Genomic DNA, 14,589 nt, shown 5'->3' on the forward strand with positions numbered 1-14,589 from the left:
TTTAGGTTATAGAAGGTGAGTTATTTTTAATGTTTGTATTAACCTCTACTACCAAAATTAAGGAGCAGTATTACATTTTGCTACTAATCTTGTGCTATTTTTTACCTCCCTTTTCTCATCTACAAAACCATTAGTTTATAAGTATTTTTATTGAGATTGTGTGGAAAGGTACTGCTTACATCCATGGCACTCTTAGTGATGTAAAAGTTTATGCCATCATATTTAAAAGTAGACGTTAATGACTGTGAATCTCTTCCTGACACATTTTCTAAGTAACAGCAGTCACCCATTAAATATTAATCTAATAACAGGAACGGTAATGTAATCATCGATAAAGTGACTTTAGATGGCAGCATCATTTAGCAGTGAGATAAGGACTGGCAAAGCAGGCTGTTTACCCTCTGACAGCAGTTTTTCAGTGTTACGTTTACTTTTGCCTTTTCTGCTTAATAACCGGAGAGTTAAATCCTTTTAAAGGGAGACCATCCATCTCCTTTCACGTGTGTCATTCTCACATCGCAGAAAATGCTGCATAATCCTGAGATGACAGCCCCACCTCTGATGTCACCGAGGATGGTACAATCCTCTCAGAGCCTTCGCTGGGGCTCCTGCTGCTGCACTGGGGAAATGGTTACATTAAAGCTCACTCCCGTCATCTCAATTATCTCCTTGGAAGTAGTTTTCACAAATATAGCAAAGCCCTACGGTGGTTGTTTTCGGTAAGCTACCAAGGTAGAGAGCGGCAGAGGCCGAGGAGGGCGAGCGAGCTGGAGCCCGGGCTGCTGAGCCTTTGTGAGGGGCTGAGCGGCAGCTTCCCTCCAGGGCTCGGAGCTCAGAGCGCTTCCGTGGACATCACCGTGTGCAGTGCAGGGCAAGCGGGGCTGCCAGGAAACCTGAAACTAATGTGCTTCCAGTTGACTAGCACAGCAGATTGTGCCTTAGCCGGCTGCTTTTTCTAGCTAACTTTTCTCAAGCGTTAAGCTGATGAACTGGGCATTTTCTATGATCAATGGGTAACTGCTGGAGCTACAGTAATCTCTGTGAGTAACCTCTATTTGTAGGTCTATGCAGGCAAATCTCTTTCTATATATCGATCTCTTGTAAAATGCTGCTGTGAAATGATCCGTCTGTATTATTGACTGCTTTTGCTTACTAGTCCTGTCTTTTGACCGTCCCAGTGGGAGACTCCTGGGGCTACACCAGGTTTTGCTGAATCCTGTCGTGGAGAAGAGCATACTGCATTTATTCAGGGGTGCCCACGCCAACTGTGCTTTTAATTCCCCAGTCATCAGAAGGATGCCACCTGCCCTCTGAATGCTTTTGCCCAGTACCTCACCTCGCTTTAACCTGGAATGTTTATTTTAGCATCGGACATTGGATTATCCAAAATTTTTATTTCTAAATAGAAAGCAGAATATTATTCTTACCTGTAATTTTATTTCCTTTCATTGGTTTGTGTGCTTTTTTTGTTCAACCAGCTTTCCTGGCAACACGGAGTTCTATCATACTATTTCTGCGCCCTGTTTTTCATATTATATAGAATGAAAGGGGAAAACGGGCTACCCCTATAGTTTTACAAAAACATAATATTGTGGCGCTTGATGGGACGAGGGGAGGAGTTTCTCTTAAAGAGCTCAAAGTCTTTTCCACCTGCATGCCTGAGGTATGGCTCTGCCCAGAGCAGTGAGGGAAAGGCTTTAGCTGTAGGGTAGCACCAAACATGTCTGTGAACATGTGGCCTGAGGTCCTTTCTGCTGGAAGTTTGTAATAAGTATTTTAACTCCTCGGTGCCTATATGGGGTGGGTGTTTCCTGTCTATTGAAAGTGTCACTTTTAGAGTAATCCAAGATTTATTTCTCCCTCACCAGGAAACTTGACTTTAAACTTTCTGTAAGATTTGCATTTTCAGATATACTTGGAATTACTGCTCATGTCAGGTTAGAGCCTGAATCCTTAGCAAAACTGTGGGTTTCTTGTTGAACATGTAAACTACTGCATGCAACTGTGCGTCAGCTGAGGCTTATTCCAGGCCGGAGGCGGAGTGAGGGGGCTGTTTACCATTGCACCCGACGTGTCTTGACACAGCAGTTTGGAGAAGTCCACAGCTGTAGTTAACATCACTGCGAGGAGCTCCAGCTGTTTGGCATTCATGATTTTTAAAAGATTGTACAGTATTTTGAAACATCAATTTCATTTTTTAAAATGTAAAATTTTATATGAGAATTTATGTTAGTACTACTATGTCCATGTTAACTTTATCATGAGAGCCTACTTACAAACAAGACTGTGGAGTTATTTATAGGTTTACATTTTAAAATAAAAACAAAATGTCAGTGAAGATAAGAGAAATGTTAAAATTGGGTTTTTCAGGGAGAATGGTGGTTACCAGGGGTTGGGCGTGAAGGAAAGAGGGACATGCTGATGTTGATTAAAGGCTACAAACTTCCAGCTATAAGATGAGTTCAAGTTCTAGGGACCTAATGGACATTTTAGTGGGTATAATTAGCAATATTGTACTGTATGCTTCCTAGCTGCTGAGAGTTAATTTCAGATGTTCTACACACACACACACACACACACACACACACACACACACACACACAATGGTCATTATGTAACAATGGAGATGCTAGCTAAAACTGTAGTGGTAATCATTTTGCAGTCTATAAGTATACAATGAACATGTTGCACACCTTAAACTTACACTATGTTGTATGTCAATTATATCTCAATAAAGCTAGAAAAAAATAGATTGGATTTTTAAAAGTGTGGATTCCTAAACAGGAAGAAGTGGTAGAAAATGGATAAAATAGTTGAAATCAGAGGAGCAACTCTGATCAGAAGCAATAGATCTAGAAAGAGAAGTGAAAGGTGTAGAGATAAGAAGAAACAAACATTTTGAAAGGTGGATGATAGAAAAAAGTGAAAAAACCAACTGACTGAAAAAAAGGAAATCAGCTTTAGAAACCAATGATTTTGCCCGGCTGGTGTGGCTCATTGGCTGAGCATTGACCTGTGAACCAGGGGGTCACGGTTCGATTCCCAGTCAGGGCACATGTCCAGGTTGTGGGCTCGATCCCCAGTGGAGGGGTGTGATTCTCTCTCATCATTGATGTTTCTGTCTCTCTCACCCTATCCCTTGCTCTCTGAAATCAATAAAAATACTTTTTAAATCCCAGTGATTTTAAAGACAGGCTTAAATTCAGCTCTAACGGCTTCATGTTTATACTTGATGATGAGTAGCCGTGCACATTGCAGAGGCTTTGGTTTAAAACCAGGGACTGGTCCTCTTCTCACTTATTTTACCTTCTCCATGCTGTATGTGGGGCTGCTCCTCAGCCTCCAGAGCTGCCTCTGAACTTGACTAGAATGTAAGCTAGTATCACTTCCCCAGGGACTAGAACTGAGTGAGAAAAATGGGTTCTGAATCATTAGTATGTGCGGTGAGCACAGCTCTAACCATTACTCGGGAAAGAGTGTCTAGTTAAAGGAACAGTCTCTGTGTGCACATGCTAAGAGCTCGTGCAGTGGCTGGCAGGCCTTTTCCTTCTTTCCCCCCCTCTGCATATAAATACCTTAAATATCTGTGCTTTTGGAGAGTTATTAGTGACCAGACAATAGCTAGTATCCTTGACTGCATACTGTAGCCTTCTCCAAAATGTGATTTCTAGTAAAGAGCATGTGCCAAAATATAATGTACTTAGATTACTCATTTTAGTAAATTCTCATTATTCATACTCGTTTTCTATTTGTGTGTGTGTGTTTGTTTTGGCGGAAACAGAATTTATTGGAGGATAGACAGACTTCCCGCTGCAACAGGGCAGCAGGAAGGGCACACAGTGGGCTGCTGTGATTTTTATCATGCTAACTGTATTTTCGGTTGGTTAGAAAAATGGAATAAATTATTTCCCTGTGTGTGTTTTAATACAACTTTTTCTATTGCAGTGCAAACCTGAACCATATATCACTGTGTTACTGCAGGGCGTTCTTGATGATTAGACATAAAAACATTGATCATTATTATTCAGAGTTAAAGATGATAGAAACTTATAGGTTAAAATGCATTTGAGATTTTTCAGTTTTACAAAGCTTACTTTTTACATTTGCTTTGTAAATTGGACCTTTGTGTTCCATATTTTTATTAATTTTATGAAATTTCATACTAAAGGGGACAAGCAGTCATCCTTCTGTCTATATGGGATTGAATTCCTTCCTGACAGTTTAGGGGGAGGTTGCCTTTAAGCTTGTTTTTGCAAACTTTCCAGTGTTAAAATAACTAAAGAATTTATAGTTCTTTTATCATACTAACTGATTGTGTAAGTTTTAATGTGTTTGCTGACTGATAGTTACTAGGAAGCTGAGAGCACCCAGGGCATTATTGCATTTACTAGTATGCAGAAATGTAGAGTCATGGGCCATTCATTGTGAGGGAAATTAACTATGAGCTGTAAAATAAAGAAGCGGTGATATCACAGTAGGGGCGATCTCTTCCTCTCTTGAGAAGGATCTCGGGGTGATAGGAGGGCCAGCCAGACCAGAGTGAGCCAGCCTTTCTTTCTCTTGGTAGGAATGAGAGGCTATGCTTCCTTTCGTTGATGTCTTATGATTTAAATAGTTGGACCTTTCAGTTAGGAGGTAGGAACTCTTGAGGATTATCTTTTAGAATAAAAACGTAGTCATTTAAATGTAGTCTGACCAACTTCCAGATACTGTTTTAGTTCTCTGGAGAAGTGCTTCTCTTACTTCAATGTGCATATAAATTATCTAGGGTTCTTTTTAGAAATACAGAGTATGGTGAGAAAGGACTGGGGTGGCACCTGAGTCTGCACTTTAACAAACTCCTGGATGATAACCTGTGCTACTGTCCCAAGGCCACACTTGAGTAGGAAGGCTCCAGGGCAGTGCTTTCAAATAGAATGTTCTGTGATCATGGAAAAAGTTGCATGTCTGTGTGATGCAATATGATAGCTACTAGCTACATATGGTATTGAGCACTGGATTTTCAATTTTCTTTCATTTTAATTTAAATTTACACAGCCATCTGTGGTGATGGCTACCATATTGTATAGCATAACTTTTGGAGACTAAGATGATCAATTGAAAAAATTTATGCTTAATGGTAATGGCTCATGTAAGATAATGTTGAATTATAGAACTGTAGCCAAGGTTGTCTCCCCTTAACTTTACCGCCGCCTGAACCTGTCTACAGTAGACAAGCAATACACGTGGTGTTGCTGGCCTGCAAACTCCCTGATGTTAAGAGCCATGCTGACTTTGTTTGTTGATCTGTTTTCCAGTTCTTAACACATATTTGATCCCCAGTACAGGCTGGCTGAGCAAATGGGAGAATTACTAGCTCTAAAGTTCAGAAAGACCCCCCAGGTTTCCAGTCTGTTCAAGCCTATACTTGGGAGTAGATGACAGAACTTGGGTGGCACCGACATGTACTATTTTGCTGGTTGATTATAGGATATTCTTTATTCATTGATTTAACAAATATATCCCTTTTGCTAGGTATTGTTGTTCTAGATTCTGGGGATATAATGGTGAAGAAAGTAGACAAGATCTTGCTTTTTGAGTTTATTTTATGCTGGGAACAAAACAAAACAAAACACAACACAACACCACCTTTGCCTAAAGACAATGGGCCCCCATTTCTAGAGAATGTGTACACAGAGAATTCATAACTGTTGTTCTCTTGAAGGCTCCAGGCATAGACATGACAGTCATATTCCCTTGGGGAACCTACATTCCATTGCTCAGAATCTCTCATGCTAAACTTTTTTTACTTGCTTTGCATTTCAGCTTTCAGTGGCCAAGTATGCAGAACATTTGCCATATAGTTCTTGTTATTAGGATTATTACTTTCTTCAACCATATTCTTTTAAGGACTTTGCTAGACAGAATGGAAGAAAATCCATTCCATTTACTGGCCCTCAAACAGGATTATTCTTTGAAGAGCCCGGTCTTTCTGAAGCACATTATGGAGCAAGTTAATTTCTCCATGATTTGAAGAATTATTTTTTTTCAAAATTGAGGTATAATTGACATACAACATTATATTAGTTTCAGATGTACAACATGATGGTCCAGTATTTGTTTATATTGTGAAATGATCACCGCAATAAGTCTAGTTAACATCTATCACCATATAGAGCTAAAAATTTTTTTCTTGTGATGAGAATTTTTAAGATCTGCTCTCAGCAATTTTCAAATATGCAATACAGTATTATTAACTACTAGAGGCCTGGTACACGAACTCGTGCACGGGTGTGGTCTGGCCGGCCTGCCCTGATGGGGGCTGATCTGGCCGGGCCAGTGGAGGGTTTAGAGGGCGCGGGAGGTTGGCCACCGGCCCTGTCCCTGATTGGGGGCAGGGTCGACCAGGGGGGAGGGGCTGCAGGCGGTTGGCCAGCCAGCCCTGCCCCAGATCAGGGTGGGGGCGCCAGTTGAGGGTAGGGCCAGCCAGCTGGGAGGTAGTGGGGGGGCGATCAGGGCCCCGATTGGGCCAGTTGGCCGCTGCAGTACACATCATAGCCACCGGTCGTTCCGTCGTTCCGGTAGCTTGGCTTTTATAAATATAGATAGCCACGGTGCTGCACATTGCCTCCCCATGACTTAATTTATTTTATGACTGGAAGTTTGTACCTTTTGACACTCTTTACCCATTTGCCCATCCCCACCCTCAGCCTCTGACAACCATCAATCTGTTCTATGAGCTTGTTTTGAGTTTCTTTTCTTATTATTCCACATTGAGATCATATGGTATTTGTCTTTTTCTGACTTATTTCACTTAGCATAATGGCCTGAAGGTCCATCCATGTTTTCACAATTGGTAAGGTTTTTTTTTTTATGGTTAAATAATATTCTATTGTGTATCAATACCACGTTTTCTTTTTAAAATTGATTTCAGGGAGAGAAAGGAGAGAGAGAGAGATTGATTTGTTGTTTTGCTTATTTATGTATTCATTGGTTGATTCTGGTATGTGCCCTGACTGGGGATTGAACCCACAACCTTGGTGTAATAGGATGACAGTCTAACCAACTGACAGTTACCTCCAGCCAGGGCAATACCACATTTTTTTATTCATTCATCCATTGATGGACACTTAGTTTTTTTTCATATCTTGGATGTAGTGAACATGGGAGTGCATATATCTTTTCAAGAAAGTGTTTTCATTTTCATTTTCTTAAGATATATACACAGAAATGGAATTCTGGATCTTATGGTAGTTCTAGTTTCAGTTTTTTGAGGAACCTGCAACTGTTTTCTAGAGTGACTGCACTAATTTACCTTTCCACAGCAGTACACAAGAGTTCCCTTTGCTCCACATCCTCACCAACACTGGTTATTTCTTGTGCTTTTGACGATACCCTCCTAACAGGTGTGAGGTGATAGTTCATTGTGGCTGAGATTTGTATTTCCCTGATGAGTGACATTGAGCATTTTTTCATGTATAGTTGACCCTTGAACAGTGGGGGTGGGGCGGTTAGGGGCACTGAACCCCTGCACAATTGAAATCTGCATGTAATTTTGACTCCCCCAAAATGTAACTAATAGCCTACTGTTGATCAGAAGTATTACCGATAACTAAAACATCAATTAATACATTGTGTTACATATATTATGTACTCCATCTTACAATAAAGTAAGCTAGAGAAAAGAAAATATTATTAAGAAAACCATAAGGAAGAGAAAGCACATTTACATTATTTTTAAAAATATATTTTTATTGATTTTTTTTAGAGAGGGAAGGGAGAAGGATAGAGAGTTAGAAACATTGATGAGAGAGAAACATTGATCAGCTGCCTCCTGCACACCCCCTACTGGGGATGTGCCTGAAATCAAGGTACATGCCCTTGACCGGAATCGAACCTGGGACCTTTCAGTCTGCAGGCCGACCCTCTATCCACTGAGCCAAACTGGTTAGGGCTACAGTATTTTTTTATTGCATACTAGAGGCCCGGTGCACAAAAATGTGTGCACTCGGCGGGGAGGAGGGGTCCCTCAGCCCGGCCTGAGCCCTCTCGCAGTCTGGGACTCCTCGGGAGATAACGACCTGCTGGCTTAGGCCTGCTCCCGGGTGGCAGAGGGCAGGCCCAATCCCTAGGTGCAGCCCCTGGTCGGGCTCAGAGCAGGGCCGATTGGGGAGTTGGGGTGCCGCCCCCTGTCATGCACAGAGCAGGGCGGATTGGGAGGTTGTGATGCCACCCTCAGTCACGCTCAGGGTAGGGCCAATTGAGGGGTTGGGGTACCACCCCCTGTCACACTCAAGGCAGGGTCGATGGGGTGGTTGCGGCGCCACCCCGTCACGCACAGAGCAGGGCCAATTGGGGTTGGGGCGCTGCCCCCTGTCACGCACAGAGCAGGGCCCATCAGGGAATTGGGGCTCCTTACCCTGTCACACACAGAGCAGGGCCCATCAGGGAGGGGGTTGGGGAGCTCCCCGCTGTCATGCACAGAGCAGGGCCGATCAGGTGGTTGAGGAGCTCCCCCCTGTCACTCACAGAGTAGGGCCGATAGGGGAGTTGGGACACCGCCCCCTGTCACACAGAGAGCAGGGCGGATCAGGGGGTTGAGGTGCCGCCACTGTCACACTCAGGGCAGGGCCGATGGGGAGGTTATGGCTCTACCCCATCACACACAGAGCAGGGCCCGTGGGGTGGGGTTGGGGCGCCGCCCTCTATCACCCACAGAGCAGGGCTGATCAGGGGGTTGGGGCGCCGCCACTCTCACACTCAGGGCAGGGCTGATGGGGAGGTTATGGCTCTACCCCATCACACACAGAGCAGGGCCGATCAGGGGGTTGGGGCGCTGCCCCCTGTCACACACAGAGCAGGGCCGATCAGGGGGTTGGGGCGCCGCCACTCTCACACACAGAGCTGCAGGGCGATCAGGGGGTTGGGGAGCTCCCCCCTATCAGGCACAGAGCAGGGCTGATCAGGGGGTTGGGGCGCCTTCCCCTGTCACGAACAGAGCAGGGTGGATAGGGAGGTTGTGGCCCCACCCCCTGTCACACACAGAGCCGCAGGGTGATCAGGGGGTTTGGGAGTTGCCCCCTGTCACACTGATCCCGGTGCCGGGAGGCCTCGCGGCTCCGCTGATCCCAGTGCTGGGAGGCATATTACCCTTTTACTATATAGGATGGAGTCCTGGTGCACGGGTGGGTGCCGGCTGGTTTGCCCTGAAGGGTGTCCTGGATCAGGGTGGGGGTCCCCACTGGGGTGCCTGGCCAGCCTGGGTGAGGGGATGATGGCTGTTTGCAGCTGGTCACACACCCTTCAGGGTGGGGGTCCCCACTGCGGTGCCTGGCCAGTCTGGGTGAGGGGCTGAGGGCTGTTTTCAGGCTGGTGGGTGACTGAAGCTCCTAACCGCTCCTTTTTTTCTTTTTTCTTTTTTTTAATTCTGGGCCAGCTTTAGCTTTGAGGCTTGGCTCCAGCTCTTAGGCCTCCGCTGCTGAAAGCAGGTTTCTGGCCTTTGTTTACCTTCTGTATTTGAAACAATGTTGTGATCCTGCTGGCTGAAGCCCGGTGGGACTAAAGCAGGTTTCTGGGGTTTTGTTTAGCTTCTATATTTGTAACATAGTTGCTTAGAGTTGCAGCTCAGAGGCCTGCAGCGGCAGGCGGGAACGTTGGAGTCCTCCATTACTGAAGAAAGCAAGCCTCATGTTAGTTTCAAGCTGCCTGGCTGCCAGCTGCCATCTTGGCTGGCAGTTAATTTGCATATTGCCCTGATCTGCCAATGGGAAGGGTAGCGGTCGTACGCTAATTACCATGTTTCTCTTTTATTAGATGGGATAGATGAACCATGTAGTTCAAACCTTTATTGTTCAAGGGTCAGTTGTACTTGTTGCCCATCTGTATGTCTGCTTTGGAAAAATGTCTGTTCAGACCTTCTGCCCATTTTTAACTAGATTGTTTGCTTTTCTTGATATTTCATTGTATAAGTTCTTTACATATTTTAGATACTAACTCCCTATCAGATACAGGATTTACAGATTTTTTTTTTTCATTCAGTATGTTGCCTTTTATTTTATTGATAATTTCCTTTGCTGTACATAAGCTTTTTAGTTTGATGTAATAGATAAAAGATTTCTTCAACATTTTATTCTGTTATTAGAGGCCCGGTGCATGGAATTCGTGCACTCGGGGTGGCGTGGGTGGGGTTCCCCCCAGCCTGGCCTGTGCCCTCTCACAGTGTGGAAACCCCCCAATCGATCTCCCCAAAGAGGTAGGCCCTGCCCACCCATTCGGGGCTCCTCTATGGATTGCCCCAAAGAGGTAGGCCAGAGCTGTGCGGAGCCGCAGGAACCCCCGCCTCGCTGCGCGGAGCCGCTGGACCCACCTCCGCGCAGTGTACATAACTTCAAGTCCCCGCCCACCCACACGTACCTTGCCGCACGTGCAGCCTCCTGGTGATGGATTGTTACGGTGTGAGGGCATCACTGTGTGAGGGCATCACTGCGTGAGGGCATGACGACCACGTAGGCTTTTATTAGTATAGATGATCCTGTCCTCATGTTCCAGAAATAGACAACTATTTAATACACGACCCTAAGCACTCTCGAAATTGTATCTTTTTAAAAATATATATCTTTATTGATTTCAGGGAGGAAGAGAGAGGAGGAGAGAGAGAGAATCATTGATTGGCTGCCTCCTGTGCGCACACCCTACTGGGGATCAAGCCTGCAACCAGGCATGTGCCCTGACCAGGAATCAAACCATACCTCCTGATTCATAGATCAATGCTCAACCACTGAGCCATGCTAGCCGGGCCTGAAATTGTATCTTCTTAATTGTATGCCATTTCTTTCTCAGTATATTAAACAAAAATAAAAATTTTAAGTAAGTGGATTTAGTTACTCGTAGAAAAAAGCATTTTTACTAAACAACAGGAAATCATTTGTTGGGAATCTGACCAAATACAGAAAGCTGTGGATAAGATTCCTGGTGAAAAAGGATGACTCCTGAAGGAATATAAATAGATACCCTGAAAAGTATATATATTTCACGTGAATGTAGAAAGCTCTTCTCTCTCCCCTTTCCTCCTACACATTTTATACTACATTTTCTCTCCTTAAAGGGGAAAAATCAATGCAGTAAAGCTATGAACTCTTATTAATTCAGATTCTACTAGTGTGCAGTTATATTTAGGTAAGCGCTAAAGTTCCTTGTTTTATACTTAGCAAATCCCTTTGTCACATATATCAGACCAAATTTGGGCAGCACTAATTTAGTAAGACTTTCTGGAGGAGCAACAGCTATTTCAGTTTCAGTTGGGTTCTTACATTAGTAATAGATGCAGACTGACAGAAGGCAAAGCACAGCTCTAACACGTTAGGTATCAGAAGTTGGCACAGGCTGAGCAGTGGCTCTGTGGATGCTTGCTGAAATTAGAGAGGGTGGGGACAAAGGCAGGGGGTGATAATGGTGTGGATCCTGGCTGGAGAGGGGAGAAGGGGCAGCCTTTGCACCTTTGTGCCATCTATCTGCCTTGTCCTGGCTCAGGCATTCACCATCTTACCTGCACCATTGCCAGCAGCCTGTGTTACTCCTGTGTCTGCTTATGCCTGCATTTCTCCCCTGTGCACCCTTCACGTGCTGCAGGGTGAGCTAAGCAGACTTTTCATGCTTTGGCAATATTCAGCTGTGAATCCCCTGTGTTCAGTACGTAACAGGCAATTAATAAATGTTTGCTGAGTTGAGTGAATGGATTTTGGAAATGACTGACATTTAATGGAAAGTATGGCCCTGTTTAAAGGGCACAAAAAGAAAACCGTAAAGTAAAAGAAGAAGAATTTGTGTGTGTGTTTAAAATGCCCTAAACAGTCCTGAGTTTTAAACATAAAAGAATAAATCAGAAATTCTAAATAAAAAGGTCAGGATTAATATTTTATGAAGTTTAGTTTGCTGTTAAAGACAGTTCAAAAGGTGACAAAAAACGCAGACAGCGAACATAAACCGCTCTTGCATTCTAGCAAAGGGCGCCTTATTCGGAGGGAAGGATCCGATGTTGTCTCATGAGGTTTAAGGCTATTTCTATCCAGAAGCTACAACTGGAAGATTTTTTTCATTCTTTATCGTGTTTGGTAACGTCGCTGCTCTTAGAAATGAAAGTCTGAGAACTCAGAGACCTCTTAGTTTTTCCCAGGAATTTATTCCTGAGACACAAACCACTAGGACTCTAGTCCTGACTTAATGTTGCATGGAGTACTTTATTGAACACCATTTCATGAACCTTAACCAAGTCAGTTAGCCTCCCAGCACTCTCATTTTCCCTGGCCTGTGCCAGTCTTTATTTAGGTAAGCAGTAAGTAAAACGTGTGAGAATAGTACTAACTAGATCGGTGGTCTTAGAGCAGGAGGCCTGATTAGAGTGGGAAAGCAGGCTGTTGGTCACACAGACTCTGCCTTTGTCCTTCTCCCTTTTATCTCCTTTCTTTGACCAGTTGCCAAGCTGTTATATCAAGACATCACAAGCTCTCTCTCTCCCAGGGGCACACTCACACCTTTCTTCCCCCTTTCTTTCTCAGGTGTGTTTTTCCCCCAAGTTGTAAGGGTTCCCATGAGACTTGCAACCAGGGGAGCAATGGGCAATGGCATCTAGTCTTGACCCAGACTAACCCCCTGAACTGGTCCCCAAGGCCTCCTTTTCTCTGACTCTCCACTGAGCTTACCGCAGCCTCGCCTAGGCTCTCTCCTGTTGATGCTTCCCTCCTCACTAAGCCCTTCCTGGTTTCACCTCCCCAGCTTTAATAAACGTACTCTCAAAAAGAAAAAAAAGGTATCACTAGCATTGGCCCGCAATTGATGCATTTGCTGTCTCCTTTATAAGCTACATTTTAATGAATATCATTAAAAATGGGCAAAATATAGATGAGTGGATAAAAAAGCTGTGGTACATTCATACCATGGGGTACTATGCAGCAGTAAAAAAGAAGAATCTCTTACCCTTTGAGACAGCATGGAGGGACCTGGAGCATATCATGCTAAGTGAAATAAGTCAGTCAGAGAAAGACAAGTATCACATGATCACACTCATATGTGGAACCTAAGTAACAAAATAAACTGATGAATGGAGTGGATCCAGAGACATGGAAGCATAGAACAGAGTGCGGAATCTCAGAAGGAAGGCGAGGGAGGTTGGGTGGGTGGGTGGGAGGTAATCAAAGACGATATATGCATCACCCATGGACACAGACAATAGGGTGCTGAAGGCCTGGGAGGGAGCTGGGCAGGCTGGAGGGGATCAATGGGGGAAAAAGGGACACGTGTAATACTTTCAACAATAAAGAATCATTTTTTTTTTACATGGGGAAAATAAATGTTCTGAGAGGCTAAATGACCTAATGTAAATGAAATGATGTTCAGTAAAGTACTTTCTTGGAAGCCCATTTTCTTGATTTTTTTAATGCTCACTCTTCTTTGGGCCAGTTTTTATTTTAGTGGTTGTTTTATAGATGTTAGTGTAAAATGTTAGAAAAAACTCAGTGTTAAAGTTTAACTTTCCATCTCTTTGTTGACTGGGTTTCACTATAGTACATTTTGTACTTAAATTCACAGATGGCTTCTATGGTCACTATGGGCAATTTCGTTAAAACACTTCATGATAGGTAAAAAATTGTAGCCTTTTGAAGCTTTAAAATATGAGCTAACATCATGTTTATTTCAAGCATATGTACTATATGTAATGCACAGCTAAAATTCTCTGGACATTTTAAGGAGGAGAGGTAACTTCTTGCAAAGCTGGTGATTGGGGGAAGGCTTACTGAAGGAGAGGGAGTTTAATTAGTTCTTGAAAGGTGAAAATTATCTGATCATGTGGAGACAGGAAGAAAAACTATGCCATATGGAGAAAAGAGGTTAAGCAAAGGCAGGAAGTATAAAGCTCAGTGTGTACATACCATTAACTTTATTTTCAGTATACAGGGTGGGGCAAAAGTAGGTTTACAGTTGAGAATATGTGAAACACAGACTTTATTCTTTTCCTTTTTTTAAAAAAAATTCTCAACCAAGGATATGTTTAAAGAGAGGAAGGGGGATGGAAGGAGAGAGGGGGGGAAGAGAGAGAGGGAGGAGGGAGAGGAAGAGTAACATTAATGTGAGAGAGAAACATCAATCAGTTGCCTCCTGTATGCATCTCCACTGGGTTCAAATTTGCATCCTTTTTGGTGTAGGGAATGACCTTCCAACTAATTGAGTCACCTGGCCAGAGCCAGAGTTTACTCTTGTATTATTATTTTATTATTTACTAATTTTTGTGTTATTTTCCATATGGACAGCTGTAAACCTACTTTTGCCTCCACCCCTGCCCCCCGTATATTGGACAGAACACTTTCAGGGTGTTCATGTGCTGCCCCCTCCTTCAGTTAGAGAAGCAGTGGTATAACATTTGAAAAGGGAGTCAAGTGAGACAGTAGATTGGGAAAGGTAGATTGGGACCAGATTATGGATCCTAACTTTTGGATGAAGCAGTTTGGACTTTAGACTTTATTCTGTAGGCAATGGGGAACTACTGAAAGCAACCTAAATTTTTGTTTTAGAAAGATTATGGTACATAAGATGAAATGGAAAAATGAGGCTGGACAT

General features: G+C 43.6%; 1 protein-coding gene across 1 annotated transcript in view; it reads left to right on the plus strand.

Moving 5' to 3' along the window:
* Positions 1 to 618: 618 nt before the first annotated feature.
* The window catches only part of PSD3 (pleckstrin and Sec7 domain containing 3), a 274,398-nt gene continuing 260,427 nt past the window's right edge, over positions 619 to 14,589 (plus strand). The window contains exon 1 of the mRNA XM_081085033.1: positions 619 to 1,040. Coding sequence (XP_080941159.1) covers positions 1,010 to 1,040 — 31 coding nt within the window. The 5' untranslated portion in view covers positions 619 to 1,009. The remainder of the gene's footprint in view (positions 1,041 to 14,589) is intronic.

The sequence above is a fragment of the Myotis nattereri genome (genome assembly GCF_964212035.1).
Source record: "Myotis nattereri genome assembly, chromosome: 2".
In the NCBI taxonomy this organism is placed as follows: Eukaryota; Metazoa; Chordata; class Mammalia; order Chiroptera; family Vespertilionidae; genus Myotis; species Myotis nattereri.